At 46.4% G+C, this 22,500-nt stretch overlaps 1 protein-coding gene across 3 annotated transcripts in view; it reads left to right on the top strand.

Annotated features, from left to right (window-relative positions):
• LOC125455769 (protein phosphatase 1 regulatory subunit 36) overlaps positions 1-22,500 on the top strand; it is a 134,619-nt gene that overhangs the window by 110,139 nt on the left and 1,980 nt on the right. For 2 of the 3 annotated variants that reach the window (XM_059649425.1, XM_059649426.1), the window contains exons 6-10: positions 8,014-8,112; positions 11,220-11,351; positions 14,550-14,592; positions 16,166-16,332; positions 18,950-19,144. In XM_059649425.1, coding sequence (XP_059505408.1) covers positions 8,014-8,112; positions 11,220-11,351; positions 14,550-14,592; positions 16,166-16,332; positions 18,950-19,144 — 636 coding nt within the window. The remainder of the gene's footprint in view (positions 1-8,013; positions 8,113-11,219; positions 11,352-14,549; positions 14,593-16,165; positions 16,333-18,949; positions 19,145-22,500) is intronic. The other variant, XM_059649427.1, reaches the window with a different exon arrangement.

A 22,500-nucleotide genomic window follows, 5' to 3' on the forward strand; every position in this document is an offset into this window, starting at 1 on the left:
TCCGCTCCACACTCCCCACCACACCCGGCACTTTTCCCTGCAACTGAAGGAAGCGCTCCACCTGTCTCCACACCTCCCCTCTCACCCCCAGCCTAGGCCCCAAGAAAACCTTTCACATTAAACATTGTCTAATGTGGTGTACTGTATCCGCTGTTCCCGATGTTGCGTCCTCTACATCAGGGAATCCAAGCAGAGGCTTGGAGACCGCTTTGTGGAAAACCTACATTCAGTTTGTGACAAATGATTGCACCTCGCAATTGCGAACTATTTCAACTCCCCTTCCCACTCCTTGGACGACATGTCCATCCTGGGCCTCCTCCACTGCACCTCATATTCCACCTGGGAACCCTGCAGCCCAATGCTCTCAACATGGAATTCACAAGCTTTGAATTCTCCCCACCTCCGACCTCATCCCAAAACCAGCTTGTCTCATCCCCGCCTCCTTGACCTGTCCATCTTTTCTCCAACCTATCCTCTCCTCTATCCATCTCCTATCATGATCTCCCCACTTTCTATTTATTTTAGAGCCCCCTTCTCCTCTCCCATTTCTGAAGAAGGGTCCAGACCCGAAACGTCAGCTTTCCTGCTCCTCTGATGCTGCTTGGCCTGCTGTGTTCATCCAGCTCCACACCTTGTTACAACATACTATCTGCCTTCTTGTTTTTGTTTCCTAATCAACGCTACTCATCACAGAATTCTAACAGATTTGTCAAGCACAATTTCCCTTTCAAAAATCCATGCTGACTCTGTTTGGTCCTGCCACTGCTTTCTAAATGCTGTGCTATAAAATCTTTGACAACGGATTCGAGAATTTTCCCCACATCTGATGTTAGGCTCACCGGTCTATAATTCCCTGTTTTTCCTCTACCTCCGTATTTGAATATTAGTGACATTGGCCACTCTCCAATCGGCAGAGACTGTTCCAGAGTCTGTAGAATCCTGGAAAATGACCACCAATGCATCCACTAGTTCTAGAGCTACCTCCTTAAGTACTCTGGGATGTACAGTATCAGGCCCTAGGGATTTATCAGGCTTCAATCCCAACAATTTTCTAGCACCATTTCTCTACTACTATTGATCACCCTCAGAGCTTCCCTCTCACTAAATCTTGTAGCCTCCAACACTTCTGGAATCTGATTTAGAACATAGAACATTACAGCACAGTACAGGCCCTTCAGCCCTCGATATTGTGCCAACCTGTCACACCGATCTCAAGCCCATCTAACCTACACTATTCCATGTACGTCCATATGCTTGTCCAATGACGACTTAAATGTACTTAAAGTTGGCAAATCTACTACCGTTGCAGGCAAAGCGTTCCATTCCCTTACTACTCTCTGAGTAAAGAAACTACCTCTGGCATCTGTCCTATATCTTTCACCCCTCAATTTAAAGCTATGCCCCCTCGTGCTCGCCGTCACCATCCTAGGAAAAAGGCTCACCCTATCCACCCTACCTAACCCTCTGATTATTTTATATGTTTCAATTACGTCACCTCCCAACCTTCTTCTCTCTAATGAAAACAGCCTCAAGTCCCTCAGCCTTTCCTCGTAAGACCTTCCCTCCATACCAGGCAACATGCTAGTAAATCTCCTCTGTACCCTTTCCAAAGCTTCCACATCCTTCTTATAATGCGGTGACCAGAACTGTACAAAATACTCCAAGTGCGGCTGCACCAGAGTTTTGTACAGCTTCACCATAACCTCTTGGTTCCGGAATTCGATCCCTCTATTAATAAAAGCTAAAACACTGTATGCCTTCTTAACAGCCCTGTCAACCTGGGTGGCAACTTTCAAGGATCTGTGTACATGGACACCGAGATCTCTCTGCTCATCTACACTAATAAGAATCTTACCATTAGCCCAGTACTTTGCCTTCCGGTTACTCCTACCAAAGTGCATCACCTCACACTTGTCTGCATTAAGCTCCATTTGCCACCTCTCAGCCCAGCTGTGCAGCTTATCTATGTCTCTCTGCAACCTACAACATCCTTCGTCACTATCCACAACTCCACCGACCTTAGTGTCGTCTGCAAATTTACTAACCCATCCTTCTACACCCTCATCCAGGTCATTTATAAAAATGACAAACAGCAGTGGACCCAACACCGACCCTTGCAGTACACCACTAGTAACTGGTCTCCAGGATGAACATTTCCCATCAACTACCACCCTCTGTCTTCTTTCAGCAAGCCAATTTCCGATCCAAACTGCTATATCTCCCACAATCCCATTCCTCCGCATTTTGTGCAATAGCCTATTGTGGGGAACCTTATCGAACACCTTGCTGAAATCCATATACAACACATCAACCGGTTTACTCTCATCTACCTGTTTGGTCACCTTCTCAAAGAACTTAATAAGGTTTGTGAGGCACGAACTTCCCTTCACAAAACCGTGCTGACTATCCCTAATCGATTTATTCGTTTCTAGATGATTATAAATCCTATCCCTGATAACCTTTTTCAACACTTTACCAACAACTGAGGTAAGGCTCACTGGTCTATAATTACCAGGGTTGCCTCTACTCCCCTTCTTGAACAGGGGAACCACATTTGCTATCCTCTAGTCATCTGGCACTATTCCTGTAGACAATGACGAGTTAAAGATCAATCTCCTCCCTGGCTTCCCAGAGGATCCGAGGATAAATCCCATCCGGCCCAGGGGACTTATCTATCTTCACCTTCTGAAGGATTTCTAATACCTCTTCCTTGTGAGCCTCAATCCCACCTAGTCTAGTAGCCTGTATCTCAGTATTCTCCTTGACAACATTGTCGTTTTCGTGAGTGAATACTGTTGAAAAATATTCATTTAGCGCTTCCCCTATCTCATCTGACTCCACACACAACTTACCACTACTATCCTTGATTGGCCCTAATCTTACTCTAGTCATTCTTTTATTCCTTAAATACCTATAGAAAGCCTTAGGGTTTACCCTGATCCTATCTGCCAACAACTTCTCATGTCTCCTCCTGGCTCTTCTGAGCTCTCTCTTTAGATCTTTCCTGGCTACCTCATAGCCCTCAAGTGCCCTAACTGAGCCTTCACATCTCATCCTAACATAAGCCTTCTTCTTCCTCTTGACCAGAGATTCCACCTCCTTCATAAACCACGGCTCCCGCACCTCCCTGCCTGACAGGTACATACTTATCCAGGACACACAGGAGCTTTTCCTTGAATAAGCTCCACATTTCTAATGTGCCCATCCCCTGCAGTTTCCTTCCCCATCCTATGCTCTCTAAATCTTGCCTAATCTCATCTTAATTGGCTTTCCCCCAGCTATAATGAGTGAAAATTAGGAACAGCAAGGGAGTAGTCACCTCGTTAGGGGTTTACTACAGGCCCCCCAATAGCAGCAGGGAGATTGAAGAAAGCGTAGGTCGACAGATTTTGGAAAAGTGTGCACGCAGTAGGGTTGTTGTAATGGGTGACTTTAACTTTCCTAATATTGATTGGAACCTCCTTCGAGCAGAAGATTTGAATGGAGCTGTTTTTGTAAGGTGTGTTCAGGAGGGTTTCCTAACGCAGTACGTTGACAGGCCGACGAGGGGAGAGGCCATTCTAGACTTGGTGCTCGGAAACGAGCCGGGGCAGGTATCAGATCTTGTGGTGGGAGAGCATTTTGGTGATAGTGACCATAACTGCCTCACATTCTACATAGCTATGGAGAAGGAGAGGATTAGGCAAAATGGGAGGATATTTAATTGGGGAAGAGGAAACTATGATGCGATTAGACATGAGTTAGGAAGCATGGACTGGGAGCAGTTGTTCCATGGTAAGGGAACTATAGACATGTGGAGACGGTTTAAGGAACAGTTGTTGGGAGTGATGAGTAAATATGTCCCTCTGAGACAGGCAAGAAGGGGTAAGATTAAGGAACCTTGGATGACGAGAGCGGTGGAGCTTCTAGTGAAAAGGAAGAAGGTAGCTTACATAAGGTGGAGGAAGCTAGGGTCAAGTTCAGCTAGAGAGGATTACATGCAGGCAAGGAAGGAGCTCAAAAATGGTCTGAGGAGAGCCAGGAGGGGGCACGAGAAAGGCTTGGCAGAAGGAATCCGGGAAAACACAAAGGCATTTTACACTTACGTGAGGAATAAGAGAATGGTCAAAGAAAGAGTAGGGCCGATCAGGGATAGCATAGGGAACTTGTGTGTGGAGCCTGAGGAGTTAGGGGAAGCCCTAAATGAGTTTTTTGCTTCTGTCTTTACGAAAGAAACCAACTTTGTAGTGAATGAAACCTTTGAAGAGCAGGTGTGCATGCTGGAATGGATAGAGATAGACGAAGCTGATGTGCTGAAAATTTTGTCAAACATTAAGATTGACAAGTCGCCAGGCCCGGATCAGATTTGTCCTCGGCTGCTTTGGGAAGCGAGAAATGCAATTGCTTCGCCACTTGTGAAGATCTTTGCATCCTCGCTCTCCACTGGAGTCGTACCTGAGAACTGGAGAGAGGCAAATATAATTCCTCTCTTCAAGAAAGGAAATAGGGAAATCCCCGGCAATTATAGACCGGTAAGTCTCACGTCTGTCGTCTGCAAGGTGTTAGAAAGGATTCTGAGGGATAAGATTTATGACCATCTGGAAGAGCATGGCTTGATCAAATACAGTCAACACGGCTTTGTGAGGGGTAGGTCATGCCTTACAAACCTTATCGAGTTTTTTGAGGATGTGACTAGAAAAGTTGATGAGGGTCGAGCTGTGGATGTGGTGTATATGGACTTCAGTAAGGCATTTGATAAGGTTCCCCATGGTAGGCTCATTCAGAAGGTCAGGAGGAATGGGATACAGGGGAACCTAGCTGCTTGGATACAGAATTGGCTGGCCAACAGAAGACAGCGAGTGGTAGTAGAAGGAAAATATTCTGCCTGGAAGTCAGTGGTGAGTGGAGTTCCACAGGGCTCTGTCCTTGGGCCTCTACTGTTTGTAATTTTTATTAATGACTTGGACGAGGGAATTGAAGGATGGGTCAGCAAGTTTGCAGACGACACAAAGGTCGGAGGTGTCGTTGACAGTGTAGAGGGCTGTTGTAGGCTGCAGCGGGACATTGACAGGATGCAGAGATGGGCTGAGAGGTGGCAGATGGAGTTCAACCTGGATAAATGCGAGGTGATGCATTTTGGAAGGTCGAATTTGAAAGCTGAGTACAGGATTAAGGATAGGATTCTTGGCAGCGTGGAGGAACAGAGGGATCTTGGTGTGCAGATACATAGATCCCTTAAAATGGCCACCCAAGTGGACAGGGTTGTTAAGAAAGCATATGGTGTTTTGGCTTTCATTAACAGGGGGATTGAGTTTAAGAGTCGTGAGATCTTGTTGCAGCTCTATAAAACTTTGGTTAGACCGCACTTGGAATACTGCGTCCAGTTCTGGGCGCCCTATTATAGGAAAGATGTGGATGCTTTGGAGAGGGTTCAGAGGAGGTTTACCAGGATGCTGCCTGGACTGGAGGGCTTATCTTATGAAGAGAGGTTGACTGAGCTCGGTCTCTTTTCATTGGAGAAAAGGAGGAGGAGAGGGGACCTAATTGAGGTATACAAGATAATGAGAGGCATAGATAGAGTTGATAGCCAGAGACTATTTCCCAGGGCAGAAATGGCTAGCACGAGGGGTCATAGTTTTAAGCTGGTTGGTGGAAAGTATCGAGGGGATGTCAGAGGCAGGTTCTTTACGCAGAGAGTTGTGAGAGCATGGAATGCGTTGCCAGCAGCAGTTGTGGAAGCAAGGTCATTGGGGTCATTTAAGAGACTGCTGGACATGTATATGGTCACAGAAATTTGAGGGTGCATACATGAGGATCAATGGTCGGCACAACATTGTGGGCTGAAGGGCCTGTTCTGTGCTGTACTGTTCTATGTTCTATGTTCTATAACTCTTGCCCAGTGGTATATACCTATCCCTTTCCATCACTAAAGTAAACATAACAGAATTGTGATCGCTATCACCAAAGTGCTCACCTCCTTCCAAATCTAACACCTGGCCGGGCTCATTACCCAGCACCAAATCTAATGTGGCTTCGCCCCTTGTTGGCCTGTCTACATACTGTGTCAGGAAGCCCTCCTGCACCCACTGGAGAAAACCTGACCCATTTATATCCTCTTTTGTGAAGACAGAACCACGGTATGTATTCAGTTCCTCAGCCATTTCTTTCTCCCCTATTTCCATTCCCCCGTTTCTGTCTGTGGGGGATCTACATTTGGCTTTACCAACCTCCTTCTCTTCATGTCCCTATGGAAACTTGGCATCAGTCTTTATGTTCACTGCAAGATTACTTTCGTACTGTATTTTCCCCTTCTTAATCAATCCCTTGCTCCTTCTTTGCTGAATTCCTCAGACGTATTATTTTTCCTGACCGATCTGTACGCTTCTCTCTTGGATCAGATACTGTCTCTAATTTTAAGCCATGGTTTGGCGCACTTACCCGTTTTGCTTTTTGCCATAGACAGGAATAAACAGTTGTTGCAGTCCCCCCCCGCCTGCGTTTCTTGAATGTTGCCATGATGAGTTGTGTTGTATCCTGTTCCTATAACGGCGTCCTTCAACATCTTCAGGTCTTCGTCTTGTTCCTCCTCTCTCGCGCGTATACACACACACACACACACACACACACACACACACACACACACACACACACACACACACACACACACACACACTCTTGCACAAACTCTCACACAGATCCTCTCTCATACACACACACTCTCTCTCTCTCTCACACACACACTCTCTCACAGATCCTCTATCACACACATACACACACGCACACACACACACGCACACACACACACACGCACACACACACATGCACACACACACACACTTGCACACACTCTCGCACACAAACACACACATACACATGCACACACAGAGAAACTCTCACACAGTCTCTCTCTCTCACACACACACTCTTTCACACAGATCCTCTCTCATACACACAGACACACTCTCGCACACAAACACACATGCACACATGCGCACGCACACACACACAAACTCTCACACAGATCCTCTCTCATACACACTCGCACACAAACACACACGCACACACAAACTCTCACACAGATCCTCTCTCATACACACTCGCACACTCTTGCACACAAACACACACACACACACACAAACTCTCACACAGATCCTCTCTCACCCACACACACACACTCTCACACAGATCCTCTCTCACACACACACACACACTCTCGCGCACACACACACACACATACACACAAACTCTCACACAGATCCTCTCTCACTCACACTCTCACACAGATCTTCTTTCCAACACACACACACACACACACACACACACACTTTCGCACACACACACTCTCGCGCGCACACACACACACTCACACTCACACACACACGTAAGTCTACAGGGTTAATTTGTATTTGTGGATACATTCTACTTTGTCCAAAAAGCACATCATTTATAAACAGTCAATGTTCATTTTATAAATTCCTACTTTAGCAATAAAACCCGTCTGTCTCCAAAACACAAACAGATTCTAAACAAGGTCTCACACTAACATACATTGTCTGACCTAAAATGCCTTCCCTTCGTTACCCTAATAAAATCTAAAGCTTTCTCAGTACAGTAACTCGACGGTGACTTAACTCATAAGTAGAGTGACCCTCTGATCTTTTACTTATAAATTCTGTGTATGATACTGCCTCTCTCTCACTAACCCCTGGAAGCAGGAGTAAGACTCCAAAAGCTTGTGTTTTCAAATGAAACTGTTGGACTATAACTTTCAAAATCAGGGAGAGAGCAGACAGTAAGATGGGGAGGGGAAGAGGAAAACTGAATTCTGACCTTTGAGGAAATAATGATCCATCTTCCTTTCTCATGAGACAGAGGATCTTGATCGGCGCAGGCTTGGAGGACCAAAGGGCCTGTTCCTGTGCTGTAGGTTTCTTTGTTTGTTAATGTTCTCAGATAGAATGTTTTTTCCAAAGCTTTCACTTGTAATTTTGTCTGAAGTGGTGGAAATTAACTGTCTTTCCTTTGCTGTTCCAGGGCTCACCATATGAATAAATTCCTCATGATTTTACTCAACTATTTCTCTGCATTTCTTTCGAAGCATGAGTTGGAGTCAAAGACCAGCAATTTTATGACGTAAGTGTGGATAGTGAGAGGGAGATTTTGATTGTGGCATTACAAACAATGAGTGGTTTTAATGGATTAAGTAAGGAGAAACTGTATTCAGTAGCAGGAAGGTCTGTAAGCAGGAGAGACACAGATTCACATTTCATTATCTCGGATTCTCCAGCATCTGCAGTTCCCATTATCTCTGAGCCACAGATTCTTGCTGGTTGACAGAAGAACCAGAAGGTGAAGTATGGAGAAAATCATTTACACTGCAAGTTGTTGTGAGGCAGAATATGCTGCCTCAAAGTACAGTGGAAGCAGACTCAGTAGGAACTTCCAAAAGGGAAATAGATCCGTACTTGAAGAGGAGACATTTACAAAGCCTTAGGCCATGGAATTTTCTTCGGAAACTTCCCTGGCTTTCTGCTCAATTAACATGGGTACAAACAAATGAATCAAGAGCAGGAACTGCTGATGCTGGAGTGAGAGACTGGAAGAACACAGCAGGCCAGGCAGCATCAGAGGAGCGGGAAAGTTGACGTTTCGGGTCAGGACCCTCCTTCAGAAATTGGGAGGGGGGAGTGAGCTGGGAAATAAATAGAGGGAGGAGGGTAACAAACTGTGGAGCTGGATGAACACAGCAGGCCAAGCAGCATCTCAGGAGCACAAAAGCTGGCGTTTCGGGCCAAGACCCTTCATCAGAGAGGGGGATGGGGTGAGGGTTCTGGAATAAATAGGGAGAGAGGGGGAGGCGGACCGAAGATGGAGAGAAAAGAAGATAGGTGGGGAGGAGAGTACAGGTGGGGAGGTAGGGAGGGGATAGGTCAGTTCAGGGGAGACAAACCCATCCGGCCCAGGGGACTTATCTATCTTCAGATCAGCCATGACCTTATTCAATGGCAGAGCAATCCCGAGGGCCTGAATAGCCCACTATCTGGGTGACATGTCCATCCTGGACCTCCTCCAGTGTCACAATGACACCACACGCAAACTGGAGGAGCAACACGTCATATGCCCTCCTGGGGACCCAACAGCCAATGGCCTAAATATGGAGATAATGGGAACTGCAGATGATGGAGAATCCAACATGAGAAAGTGTGGAGCTGGATGAACACAAAAGGCCAAGCAGCATCTTAGGAGCAGGAAAGCTGACTTTTCGGGCCTAGACCCTTCATCACCTCTCTCTCCTTCATGGACCTCTCTGTCTCCATCTCTGGAAACCAATATCCAATTTAAGCCCACTGACTCCCACAGCTACCTAGAATATTCCTCCTCTCACCCACCTTCCTGTAAAAAGGCCATTCACTCATCCCAATTCCTTCGCCTCCGCTGCATCTGCTCCCGAGATGAGGCATTCCACTCCGAAACATCCCAGATGTCCTCTTTTTTCAAGAACCGCACCTTCCCCTCCACAGTAATCGAAAATGCCATCGACCGTGTCTCCCACATTTCCTGCAACTCTTTCCTCATACCCCCTATTCGCAATAACCACCAAAAGAGAATACCCCTCATCCTCACGTACCACCCCACCAACCTCCGGATACAACGCATCATCCTCTGACACTTCTGCCATCTACAATCCAACCCCACCAGCCAAGACATTTTTGCATCCCCACCTTTATGTGCTTTCCAGAGGGACCACTCTCTCCGGGACTCCCTTGTCTGCTCCACACTCCCCTCCAGCCCCACCACCCCCGGCACTTTTCCCTGCACCGAAGCAAGTGCTACACCTGCCCCTATACCTTCTCCCTCACCCCCATCCCAGGCCCTAAGAAGACTTTCCACGTCAAACAGATGTGCACCTGCACATCTGCCAATGTATGCGCTGTTCCCGTTGTGGCCTCCTCTACATCGGGGAAACCAAGCAGAGGCTTGGGGACTGCTTTACAGAACACCTACGCTCAGTTCGCAATAAACAACTGCACCTCCCAGTCACAAACCATTTCAACTCCCCCTCCCATTCCTCAGACGACATGTCCATCATGGGCCTCCTGCAGTGCCACAATAACACCACCCTAAAGATGCAGGAACAGCAATTCCTATTTCACTTGTAAACCCTGCAGCCCAATGGTATCAATGTGGACTTCACAAGCTTCAAAATCTCCCTTTCCCCCACTGCATCCCAAAACCAGCCCAGCTAGCCCTCACCTCCCTAACCATTCCTCCTGCCTCAAGCCCCATCCCTATCTCCTACCCACTAACCTCATCCCGCCTCCTTGACCTGTCCGTCCTCCCTGGTCTGACCTATCTCCTCCCTAACTCCCCACCTATGCTCACCTTACTGGCTCCATCCCCACCTCATTGACCTGTCTGTCCCCTCTCCACCTATCTTCTCCTCTATTCATCTTCTATCCACCTCCCCCTCTCTCCCTATTTATTTCAAGAACCCCCTTCCCTTCCCCCATTTCTGAAGTAGGGTCTAGACCCGAAACGTCAGTTTTCCTGCTCCTCTGATGCTGCTTGGCCTGCTGTGGTCATCCAGCTCTACACCTTGTTATCTCAGATTCTCCAGCATCTGCAGCTCCTACTGTCTCTGAGGTACTGAGCATTTTAGTAGCCAAATCACGAAACGTTAATATTCAGGTGCATTGAAGAAACCAATAGTATGCTAGCTTTTAAAGGAAAATATTATGAAGTCTTACTGCATTTACATAGCACCTTGCTGCGACTACATCTGGATTATTTTTATTCATTCATGAGATGTTGGTTGGCCTGGCACTTATTGCCTGGCCCTTCTCACCCTTGAGAAGGTGGGGGTGAGCTGCCTTCTTGCACTGTTGCCGCTGGCAGGAACACCCACAGTGCTATTAGGGAGGGAATTCCAGGATTTTGACCCAACAACACTGAAGGGACAGTGACATATTTCCATGTCAGGATGACAATTGGCTTGGAGGGGAACTTGTAGGGGGTGGTGTTCCCATGTATCTGCTGCCCTTGTCCTTCTGGTTGGAAGTGGTTATGGATTTGGAGGGTGCTATCTAAGAAATGATGAGGAATGTGATAGACATTGAGGTTATCTGGGAAGAAATGGAAGGCAGGGTTGATATATGAAACTGGGAGCTGGTGGTTCTCTAGTTTAGCATGATAGGTTTTGTGGTGACATGTTTTCTGTTTGCCCCTCTCCTTATTCTCAGTGCTATGGAGCAAATCGAGATAGCTGAGGCTATTGCTAAAATGGACTTGGCACAGAAACTGCTGGCTCAGATATACTGCAGGATGTTACTAGGCCTTGGCATGGCTGAGCATCACCACATGGCATATGGAAAGTGAGTACAGATCTTTGCTTGTATTCCCCATCACTGAGATCCCTCAGCAGGAGCACAAAACAACAACATACCACTCATATAGGACCTTAAATGCAGGCAAACATCCCAGGGTGCTTCTCAGGGAAGCAAAGCAGGCAAGCTTTAACTGAGCCATTGAAAACACAATAGAACAACTGACCAAACAATGACGCTTTGCCAAACTGGAAGAAGGGAGGGCATCCAAAAGCACAGATCACTAGAAGGCTGAAGTTAAAATTGAGCGAAAGAAATGCTTTCAATAATAACTTGCATAACCTTTAACATAGTAAGATCATAAGAGTATAAGAAATATGAACAGGAGTAGGTCATTTAGCCACTCGAGCCTACTCTGCCATTCAATGCTGATATTCCTCAGGAAGGATCACTCGATCCAAAAAGTTAAGTCTGATTTCTCTCCATCGATGCTGCCAGTCTTGCTGAGTTTTTAAAGCAACTTCTGTTTTTGTTTCTGACATTCTTCACATCCACTTTCCTGCCCTTTCTGCATCATCCTCGATTCCCTGACTGATTGAAAATCTATCTATCTCAACCTTCAACATACACAAGGACTCTGCCCCCACAACTCTCTGTGGCAAGGACTTCTAAAGACTCACAACCTCTGAGAGAAGAAATTCCTCCTCATCTCAGTCTTAAATTGGTGGCTCTTTATCCTGAGATCGTGCCCTTTGATCCTAGAGTCTCTGATGTGGGGAGACATCCTCTCAGCATTTACCCTGTCCAGCCCCTTAAGAATCCTATATATTTCAATAAAATCGTCTCTCATTCTTCTAAACTCCAATAAGTAGAGTCCCAAACTGTTTAACCATCATTTATGAAACAATCTCTCCGTTCCTAGTGAACCTTAGCATCCCTACAGTGTGGAAGCAGGGCCATTTAGATCATCAAGCTGCATCATCGCTTCAAACCTGTACACTATGGGCAGTTGCGGCTGGCCAATCCACCTGGCCTGCACACCTTTGGACTGCGATAGGAAACCAGAGACCCATGCAGGCACAGGGAGTGTCATTAAATAAGGGCTTTCATTAAATAAGGGGACTAAAATTGCTCTCAGTACTTCAGATGTGGTCTCGCCAGCACCTTAAACAGTTGCAGTAAGGGTTCCCTACTCTTAAAGTCCAACCCTCTTGAAGTAAGGGCCAATATCCCATTAGCCTTCCTGATTCCCTGCTGTCTCTATGTGCTAGCTCTCTGTTTTTCATACAGAAGTCCCATCAAAGTCACTTTGTACAGCAGCTTTCTGCACTTATTTCTCCACTTAAATAATATTTTGTTGTTTTATTCTCCCTTCCAAAATAAACAACTTCATGTTTACCCGCAATATACTCCATTTGTCAACTTCTTGCCTGTTTACTTAATCTATCACTATCTCTCTGTGCTCCTAAGATGCTGCTTGGCCTGCTGTGTTTTGTTATCTCTAATATCTCTCTGTAATCAGCTTGCATCCCCCTTTGTAACTTGCCGAACCACTTTTTGCATGTTGTCTGCAAATTGGGCTACAGTACATTTACTTTCTTCCTCCACATCATTAATAAATAAAAGTGTTTTGTAGGAGCGTTATTACATTATTAATTGGAGGATATGGTAGTGCAAGTAATTCAGTCACAGATCTTACCATGGGGACAGTGGGACAAATCCATCAAGGAAATGGTTTACATTTAAAGGTAATTAATAAACCTGGAGTATGGCCCTAGTCTCAGTGAAGGTGCCCATGAAACTATTAATGATTGCTGCAAAAACACATCTGGTTCGCTGATGGCCGCTGAAGAAGGGAACTGCTGTCTTCACCTGGTCTGGCCTACATGTGACTTCAGACCCACAGCGATGAGGTTGGGTCTTCACTGGGGATCCAGTGATAATCCTGAACATATTCTGGGTATGGAGCTGGCTGCTGTCACTGTGATCTCAGTTGCACTGTTGTTGAGTGGAGCCATTGACACTTGAATGACTGTCTAATCTCAGCAGGCTGGGCTTTCAAATCTGGGGCCCTTGATACTGGGGCAGGCCCAGCCCTGCTCAGTGAGTTAGCTGGTGCAGTGGGCCTTACTGAAAAGAGGCAGCTAATAGGTGAGAGGCACATCACCTCCATTAAGTGCAGCCCATGGACTTTGCAGCTAAACATGCTGATTATTCCTGTAGACTACCACTGTGCGTTGACAGTGTGAATGTGGAAAGGATATTTCCCCCTGTGGGAGAATCTAGAACAAGGGACCACTGTCTAAAAATAAAGGATCCCCCATTTACAACAAAATCGAAGGGGAACTTTTTTGTCTTAGAGGGTCAGGAGTCTTTTGAACTCTTTTACATATGAACATGCAGGGGGACGCAATGGTATTATCTCTCAACCATTCATCTAGAGACCCAAGTAATGCTTCCGAGTTCAAATCCTGCCATGGCAGATGGTGAAATTTGAATTCAATTAAAACTCTGGAGTTATACCACCACCAGTTATCTCTCTCTCTCTCTAATGAGAGTGCAGCCCGTGGGCTGGTAAAACTAAGGCATCTTTACTTTATCCTTACAATAAAACTCCAGCAAAGATTCACCACTATCTCAACATCAAGGACTCTTGTTCAGTCTGGCACAGCTGCAACCATCTTCCTTCTGGCAATTTCTGTACTGAGTACTTCTCTTCAGCAGGTATGCTTGAGATACCTAAAATCAACTGCAAACTAAACTCATTATTATTTTTGCTTCAGACCACATAAGAGTTCCCTCAACTCAGCTTTCAATAGTCTTGCAAGAGTTTATTCAAAGGTTTAGCATGGCTGTCTCCATTGTCTGGCACAGCCAGACAGACTGACTCCATTCTGGGCTTCTCTGTGTCTCTGTGAATTCCAAGACTGCTCTCATTCGGCATTAAAACAGTTTTCTCTGCCTTTCTCCGATGCACTGAATTACAAATCTCTTCACTTCATTTCAAGGACTGTGAAACCTCAATAAAAATGCCAGCATAAAATTAGGACTTCCAGACTTCTAAGCACCAAGCTGACAAAAATAACTCTTCAGATGAATGTAAAACCCTTGTTAACAAAAATTACAAAAATTAACCTAAACCCTGACTTCTACTTTGTTCCTGATGTTATGAAAACTAACAGCTGCTTGATATTTTGTTGTGATGGTTTGGATTGAAGCAAAGTAACTGATCGGATTTGTTGACAGGGCAATGGGCTTATCCACTCGTACAGACAGGCAGCTTTATGAGGTGAGTGACAAACAAGTAATTCACTGGCCCCACCTCCACTCCTGGTCAAAGGATCAAATGTTCTCAAGGGTACTGGTGAGGTTTAAGGTGATAGCAATCTACCAGACAATATTTCAGAAAATACATCAATCCAAGGATGTAAATAGTGTATCTAACAATGATCTTGGTGGAAAGGGCTAACACTTAAACATGTAAACCACGTGGCAAAGGCTCAAGCTACATTATTTTTATTGTATGAGAGTTTAAGTCCTAGATTAGAGAAAAAATAGATATTAACTTCTCAGTTCTGTGAAGTGTTATAACTTAACTGTGAAGAATGTGCCATTGAGCAGGTTTATCAACAAGCCGCCCCAATGAGATTGTTGTACGGACCAAGTTATCTGACTGATTGCTGCTCAGGACAAAAGCAATTCACACCAGGTTTTCATTGATAACAGATAAACAACCATTTATTGTAACATGCAACTACGATAAAAGAACAGAAAAAAATTAAGGAATTCTAACCTACAACATGCAACTTAAACTAAGCACTTCAAAAACACTAAATAGACAGAAATGTTATGATTCGCTTGGGAACGTGCACTGATACCTCATCCCTACTTCTCCCAGTGTTATCGTAGAAGTTAAAAATTTAATTAAATAACTTAAAATCCCCAATATATCTGTCTAATGAAGTTAGGTTATCAGAAAACACTAATTAGGTTTCTGTACTTAACATGAATTGTTGATAATAAATAAATCAATGCTAACCACAGGCAAACTAAGATGGTGAACATGTAACCCAGCCAGCTAAAAGTCTAACCCTTTGTTAAATGCCCACACACACCCGAGACAGACACAGACAAACAAATAAACTCTGTTGGGTACTATTGGTGGATAGAAATTATCGGGGACACGGTTAAATAGTGTCAGCCTACAGGATTCAATGTGTAACCCTTTTTGTTTCTTCCAAGACCTTCTGATCTCCTTCTGTCCTGGCACTTCCAGCTTTTAACACTCTGCAGCACAACACTCTGTCTTGAATTCTGTTTCAAACAGCAACTTTGTGTTGTACATCTTAAATTAGGCAGCATTTAATTTACAATTTGTAAACTCTCCAGATATTTCAGTGATATGTCCGTCCAACTTCCATTTCAGTTTATTGTCCCAAAAAATAAAAACATGTGGATTGTTGCAAGTGATTGACTTGTTTTTTAAAAAAGATTAGTTTTTGAACAGTATGCTGCAGACAGCATTTCTAAGAAATGTTAGCTCCATGACCAGCAACGTCCCAGGGAGATACGTGCTAAGGTACACACTAACTTACTGACTATAGTTGATGTGGCATAGTTACCCCCACAGTGCTATTGGGAACAGTGATATATTTACAAGGTGAGATGGAGAGTGGCCGGGAGGGGAACTTGCAGGGGGTGGTGTTCCCATGTATCTGCTGCCCTTGTCCTTCTGGATGGAAGTGGCCGTGGGTTTGGAAGGTGCAAGTATTGTAAGAATAATTTTCCATAAAATTTAAATAGTTTTTTAGAATTGAATGTGATGCTCCTACACACTGAGGGTCCTCCTTTGGTAATTTTAGTGCCTTTACTCCTTCTGTGCATATGTGATATGGGTGACGTTTGGGAGGAAAAGCCTAGATGTGATTGAGCTGGAGCTAGGAAGACTGCTTCGTTCAGAGATATTCAACCCTGCTCAGAATGTGAAGAAAGAAGAACCAAAACCTAAAGGTTCACAAGAAGGTTCCAGGTAACAGAAAGAAAGTGAGAAAGAAGAAACATTAACGTTGAGAACACACTGTTTTAATACACCACCCCTTATTATTTAGTTCCCTCTTTTCGACCTCTCCTCAAGTGTCGATCCTCACCAAGGCACAGGCCCCTCCTCTCCTAAGTAAATCTCCCCGTACACTATCCCCATCAAATGCTCCCAGGTCAGGGACAGCACAGGGTTAGATACAGAGTAAAGCTCCCTCTACACTGTTCCCCCATCAAACACTCCCACAATAGCAACAGCACAGGGTCAGATACAAAATTAATTCCCTCTACACTGACCCCCATCAAACACTCCCAGGACAAGTACAGAATACCCATGGTACAAACCTATCTGCTAATGAATGAATCTTTCAGTTGCCATGTGGGTCACTTACTTCCATTCTGATAGAGAGAGCTGGTTCTGTTCTGCCTGGGAATACCTGGGTTTCAGGGGGGGGGTTTGAGCGATCGATATTACTGATGCGGTTCTGTGAACCTCAGATGATATAATCCATCTGTCAAACAGCTTGATCTGGTGTGTGCTGTGCAATCCATCATCAACGTTGTGGAGATGCTGGTGTTGGACAGGGGTGCACAAGGCCAGAAATCTCACGACACCAGGTTATAATCCAACAAGTTTGTTTGAAAACACAAGCTTTCGGAGCTTCAGCCCTTCTTCAGGTGTTAGAGAGGTAGTATCAGACACAAAATTTATATGTATAAGATCAAAGGGTCACACCCCTGATGAGGATGTACTGAACAAACCTAAAATGCTGCTAAATCTTTAATCAGTTAGACAGTTTTAATTGATTAATATGGATATGTAAATCCCTCAATTTCTTTCAAGTCACTGTTCTAAAATAACTAGAAGTTTTATCAGTGTAAAGAAGGGTTGACATTTTAGATCAGACAATGCATGTTAGATGAGAGGCCTTGTTTAGAATCTGTTTGTGTTTTAGTTTGGGGTCAGACTGGTTTTATTTCTAAAGTAGGAATTTATAACACACCATATTGACTGACTGTGCGTGTGTGCGTGCGTGTGTGTGCGTGTATGTTGTGTGTGTGTCTTTTGTGTGTGTGTGTGTGTGTGTGTGTGTGTGCGCGCGCGCGCGTGTGGTGTGTGTGTGTGCGCACGCGCACGTGTGTGTGTATGTATGTGTGTGTGCGCGCACGTGTGTGTGTGTATGTATGTGTGTGTTGTGTGTTGTGTGGGTGTAGTGTGATGTGTGTGTGTGTGTTGTGTGTGTGCGTGAGGCATGTGCGTGTGTGTTGTGTGTTGTGTGTTGTGTGTGTGTTTTGTGTGTTGCGTGCGTGTGCATGTGTGTGTGTGTTGTGTGTTTTGTGTGTGTGTGTGTTGTGTGTTGTGTGTGTGTGCGCGTGTGTGTGTGTTTTGTGTGTTGTGTGTGGGTGTTGTGTGTTATGTGTGTGTGTGTTGTGTGTGTGTGTGTGTGAGTGTGTTGTGTGTTGTGTGTGTAGTGTGTTGTGTGCTGTGTGTTGTGTGTGTGTGCGCGTGTGTGCGTGTTTTGTGTGTTGTGTGTTGTGTGCGTGTGTGTGTGAGTGTGTTGTGTGTTGTGTGTGTAGTGTGATGTGAACCCAAGATCCTGGTTGAGGCCGTCCTCATGGTTTGAACATGGTTATCGGCCTCTGCTCAGAGACTCTGTGTTGTTGTGTATCCCAAAGTTCGAATTAGAGGACAAGGCCAAATGTCCTTGACCACTGAAGGGTTCCCCAACTGGGAGGGAACACCCCTGCCTGGCATTATTACATGGTGTCCATTCATCCACTGTCATAGCGTCTGCACGGTCTCACCAATATACTGTGCCTCGGGGCACCCTTGCCATGAGATGGACCACAATGGCCAAGTCACATGAGTATCTGCTGTGTACGTGATGGGTGATGCTCCCACGTGCGAGGGTACTGTCCATGTCGATGATCTGACATGTCTTATAGAGGTTACCATGACAGGAGTGTACAGTATTGTGGTCGATGTTGTCCTGAAGGCTGGGTGGTTTGCTGCGAACAACGGTCTGTTTAAGGTTTGGTGGTTGTTTGAAGGTGAAAAGTGGAGGCGTGGGGATGGTCTTGGTGAGATTGTCATCGATAATGTGTCAAAGGCTGTGAAGAACATGGCGTAGTCTCTCCGCTCCTGGGAAGTCCTGGATGCTGAAGGGGACCCTGTGGGATATTTCTTGTCTTCTGAGGAGGTCATTATGATTTTTCGCTGTGTCATGTTGGAACTGACAATCGAACTAAAACAAGGTTTCACACCTAACATGCATTGTCTGACCTAAAATGTCACCTCTTCTTTACACTGATAAAACCTTTATTTTTCTCAGGACAGTAACTTGAATGGAATTTGGGAATTTACATATACGTATTAATCAATAAAAACCTTGTAACTGAATAAAGATTTAACAGCATCTTAGGTTTGGTTTAGTACCTCCTCATCAATGGTGTGACCCTTTGATCTTTTAATTAGAAATTCTGTGTCTGATCCTACCTCCCTAACAGCTGAAGAAGGACCGAAGCTCCGAAAGCTTGTGTTTTCAAATAAATCATGAAGGAGTGAGATATTTTTCACCGTTTATGGTCATTGTTTTGTTGTTGCTCAGGCACCTTCAGCCAAGGAGACCTCCGATAAACACCATCCTGAACCAACGCTCGCCGGTCCTTTCGTCACTGATCCAGACCCCTCGCGAGAAGTCAGCATACCTCTTCAAACAGCACCGTGTGAATCCAAAGTTCCAAGCTGAAATGGCAGATGAGAAGACCAAGGTGGTGGACCTGAAGTTGGAGCTGTCTGATAAGTAAGGAGGCGAACAAAACAGCCGAACCCACACAGCCCAGGGGACAGCCCTCTGCTACACGCAGAATGAGCCAACACAGAACCAGCCATTCCACTCCAGCATGCCAATACTGGCGTTTTGAAAGGCCATCCAATTACTTTGACATCTCCTCACCCAGCTTTCTGCAAAGCCCTGCCATTTATTTCCTTTATTCAAAGACACAAGGGCATGGTGGGTATTGTCACTAGACTAAATGAAAACCAAAAGATCTGCGGATGCTGCAAATCAGGAATAAAAACAGGTTGCTGGGAAAGCTCAGCGGGTCTGGCAGCATCTGTGAAGGAAAAATCAAACGTTTCAGGTCCGGTGACCCTTCATCAGAACAGCAACCCTTCCCCAGTTCTGTGGAAGGGTCATTGGACCCGAAGTATTAATCAGAGCTGCTGAGCTGTTCCAGCAACTCCTGTTTTTATCACTAGACAGTTAGATATGGCAGGTGGAAGGATTTGAATCCAATTGGCAAAAAAGATCTGAAGTTCAGGGTCTAATGATGACCAAGAAACTATTGCTGGGGAGAAACCTGAATGATTCACTAATGCCTTGTAGGGGAGGAAAATGCCATCCCTTACCTGGTCTGGCCTAGATGTGACTCCACACCCACAGCAATACTGTTGTTTCTCAACCACTCTCTGGGCAATCAATGCTGGTTTAACCAGTGAGACATCCATCCAATGCATGAGTTTAAAGAAAATCTTGGGGAGTTTTTTTTTCACTTCACATTTTCAGTACCTGGAACAGTTGGGAGCTTTGGGAGCTGCTCCAATGGAAGGGAGTTCGACAGATCTTCAAAGGATGAGTAACCGACAGAGCTACTGAGAATGAAGCAAGGTGTGGCACAAAGCATGACAACAAAATGTGGGGCTGGATGAACACAGCAGGCCCAGCAGCATCTCAGGAGCACAAAAGCTGACGTTTCGGGCCAAGACCCTTCTTCAGAAAAGGGGGATGGGGAGAGGATTCTGAAATAAATAGGGAGAGAGGGGGAGGTGGACTGAAGATGGATAGAGGAGAAGATAGGTGGAGAGGAGAGTATAGGTGGGGAGTTAGGGAGAGGATAGGTCAGTCCGGGGAGGACGGACAGATCAAGGGGGTGGGATGAGGTTAGTAGGTGGGAAACGGAGCTGCGGCTTGAGGTGGGAGCAGGGGATAGGTGAGAGGAAGGACAGGTTAGGGAGGCAGGGACGAGCTGGACTGGTTTTGGGATGAGGTGGGGGGAGGGGATGAGCTGGGCTGGTTTTGTGATGCAGTAGGGGAAATGACAGATTTTGAAGCTTGTGAAGTCCACATTGATACCATTGAGCTGCAGGGTTCCCAAGCGGAATATGAGTTGCTGTTCCTGCAACCTACGGGTGGCATCATTGTGGCACTGCAGGAGGCACAGGATGGACGTGTCATCTGAAGAATGGGAGGGGGAGTGGAAATGGTTTGCGACTGGGAGGTGCAGTTGTTTAGTGCAAATTGAGCGGAGGTGTTCTACAAACCTGTCCCCAAGCCTCAGCTTGGTTTCCCCAATGTAGAGGAAGCCACAACAGGTACAGCGGATGCAGTATACCACATTGGCAGATGTGCAGATGAACATCTGGTTGATGTGGAAAGTCATCTTGGGGCCTGGGATGGGGGTGAGGGAGGAGGTCTGGGGGCAAGTGTAGCACTTCCTGCGGTTGCAGGGGAAGGTGCCGGGTGTGGTGGGGTTGGAGGGGAGTGTGGAGCGGACAAGGGAGTCCTGGAGAGAGTGGTCTCTCCGGAAGGCAGACAAGGGTAGGGATGGAAAAATGTCTTGGGTGGTGGGGTCGGATTGTAGACGGCGGAAGTGTTGGAGGATGATGAGTTGTATCCGGAGGCTGGTGGGGTGGTATGTGAGGACAGGGGGGATTCTCTTTTGGCGGTTATTGCGAGGGTGGGGTGTGAGGGATGAAGTGCGGGAAACGCGGAAGACACAGTCGAGGGCGTACTTGACCATTGGGGGTGGGGGGGGGGGGGGGCGCGGTGGCGGTGGGAGATGTTGCGGTCCTTGAAGAACCAGGACTTCTGGGATGTGCGGGAGTGGAATGCCTCATTCTGGGAGCAGATGTGGCGGAGGCAAAGGAATTGGGAATAGGGGATGGAATTTTTGCAGGATGGTGTGTGGGAGGAGGTGTATTCCAGGGAGCTGTGGGAGTTGGTGGGCTTGAAATGGACATCGGTTTGTAGGTGGTTGCCTGAGATGGAGACAGAAAGGTCCAGGAAGATGAGGGATGTGTTGGAGATGGCCCAGGTGAACTTGAGGTTGGGGTGGAAGGTTTTGGTGAAGTGGATGAACTGTTCGAGCTCCTCTGGGGAGCAAGAGGCGGCGCCGATGCAGTCATCAATGTAACGGAGGAAGAGGTGGGGTTTGGGGCCTGCGTAGGTGTGGAAGAGGGACTATTCCATGTAACCTACAAAGAGGCAGGCATAGCTTAGTCTGTAGGAGGTGGGAGGAATCAAAAGAGAAGTTGTTGAGGGTGAGGACGAGTTCGGCTAGGCGGATGAGGGTGTCAGTGGAGAGGGACTGGTCGGGTCTGCGGGACAGGAAGAAGCAGAGGGCCTTCAGGCCATCTGCATGGGGAATGCAGGTGTATAGGGACTGGTTGTCCATGGTGGAAATGAACTGTTGGGGACCGGGGAATTGGAAGTTCTGGAGGAGGTGGAGGTCTTGGATGGTGTCACGGACATAGGTAGGGAGTTCCTGGGCCAAAGGGGAGAAAATGGAGTCCAGATAGATGGAGATGAGTTCGGTGGGGCAGGAACAGGCTGAGACAATGGGTCAACCAGGGCAGGCGGGTTTGTGGATTTTGGGAAGGAGATAGAAATGGGCCGTGCGGGGTTGGGGAACAATGAGGTTGGAGGCTGTGGGTGGGAGGTCCCCTGAGGTGATGAGGTCATGGATGGTTTGGGGGATGATTTTTTTGTGCTCGGGGGTGGGGTCATGATCAAGGGGGTGGTAGGAGGTGGTGTCGGAGAGTTGGCTTCTGGCCTCGGCGATGTAGAGGTCAGTGCGCCATACTACCACTGCGCCACCCTTGTCTGCAGGTTTGATGGTGAGGTTGGGGTTGGAGCAGAGGGAGCAGAGGGCTGCCCGTTCTGAGGGGGAGAGGTTGGAGTGGGTGAGAGGGGTGGAGAGGTTGAGGTGGTTAATGTCTTGACAGCAGTTGGAGATTAAGAGGTCGAGGGAGGGCAGGAGGCCTGGGGGTGGTGCTGCTTGGCCTACTGCGTTCATCCAGCCCCACACTTTGTTATCTCGGATTCTCCAGCATCTGCAGTTCCCATTATCTCTGATCACAATTTTAACCGCGCTAAGC

The sequence above is a fragment of the Stegostoma tigrinum genome, chromosome 10, assembly GCF_030684315.1.
Source record: "Stegostoma tigrinum isolate sSteTig4 chromosome 10, sSteTig4.hap1, whole genome shotgun sequence".
NCBI classification, from domain to species: Eukaryota; Metazoa; Chordata; class Chondrichthyes; order Orectolobiformes; family Stegostomatidae; genus Stegostoma; species Stegostoma tigrinum.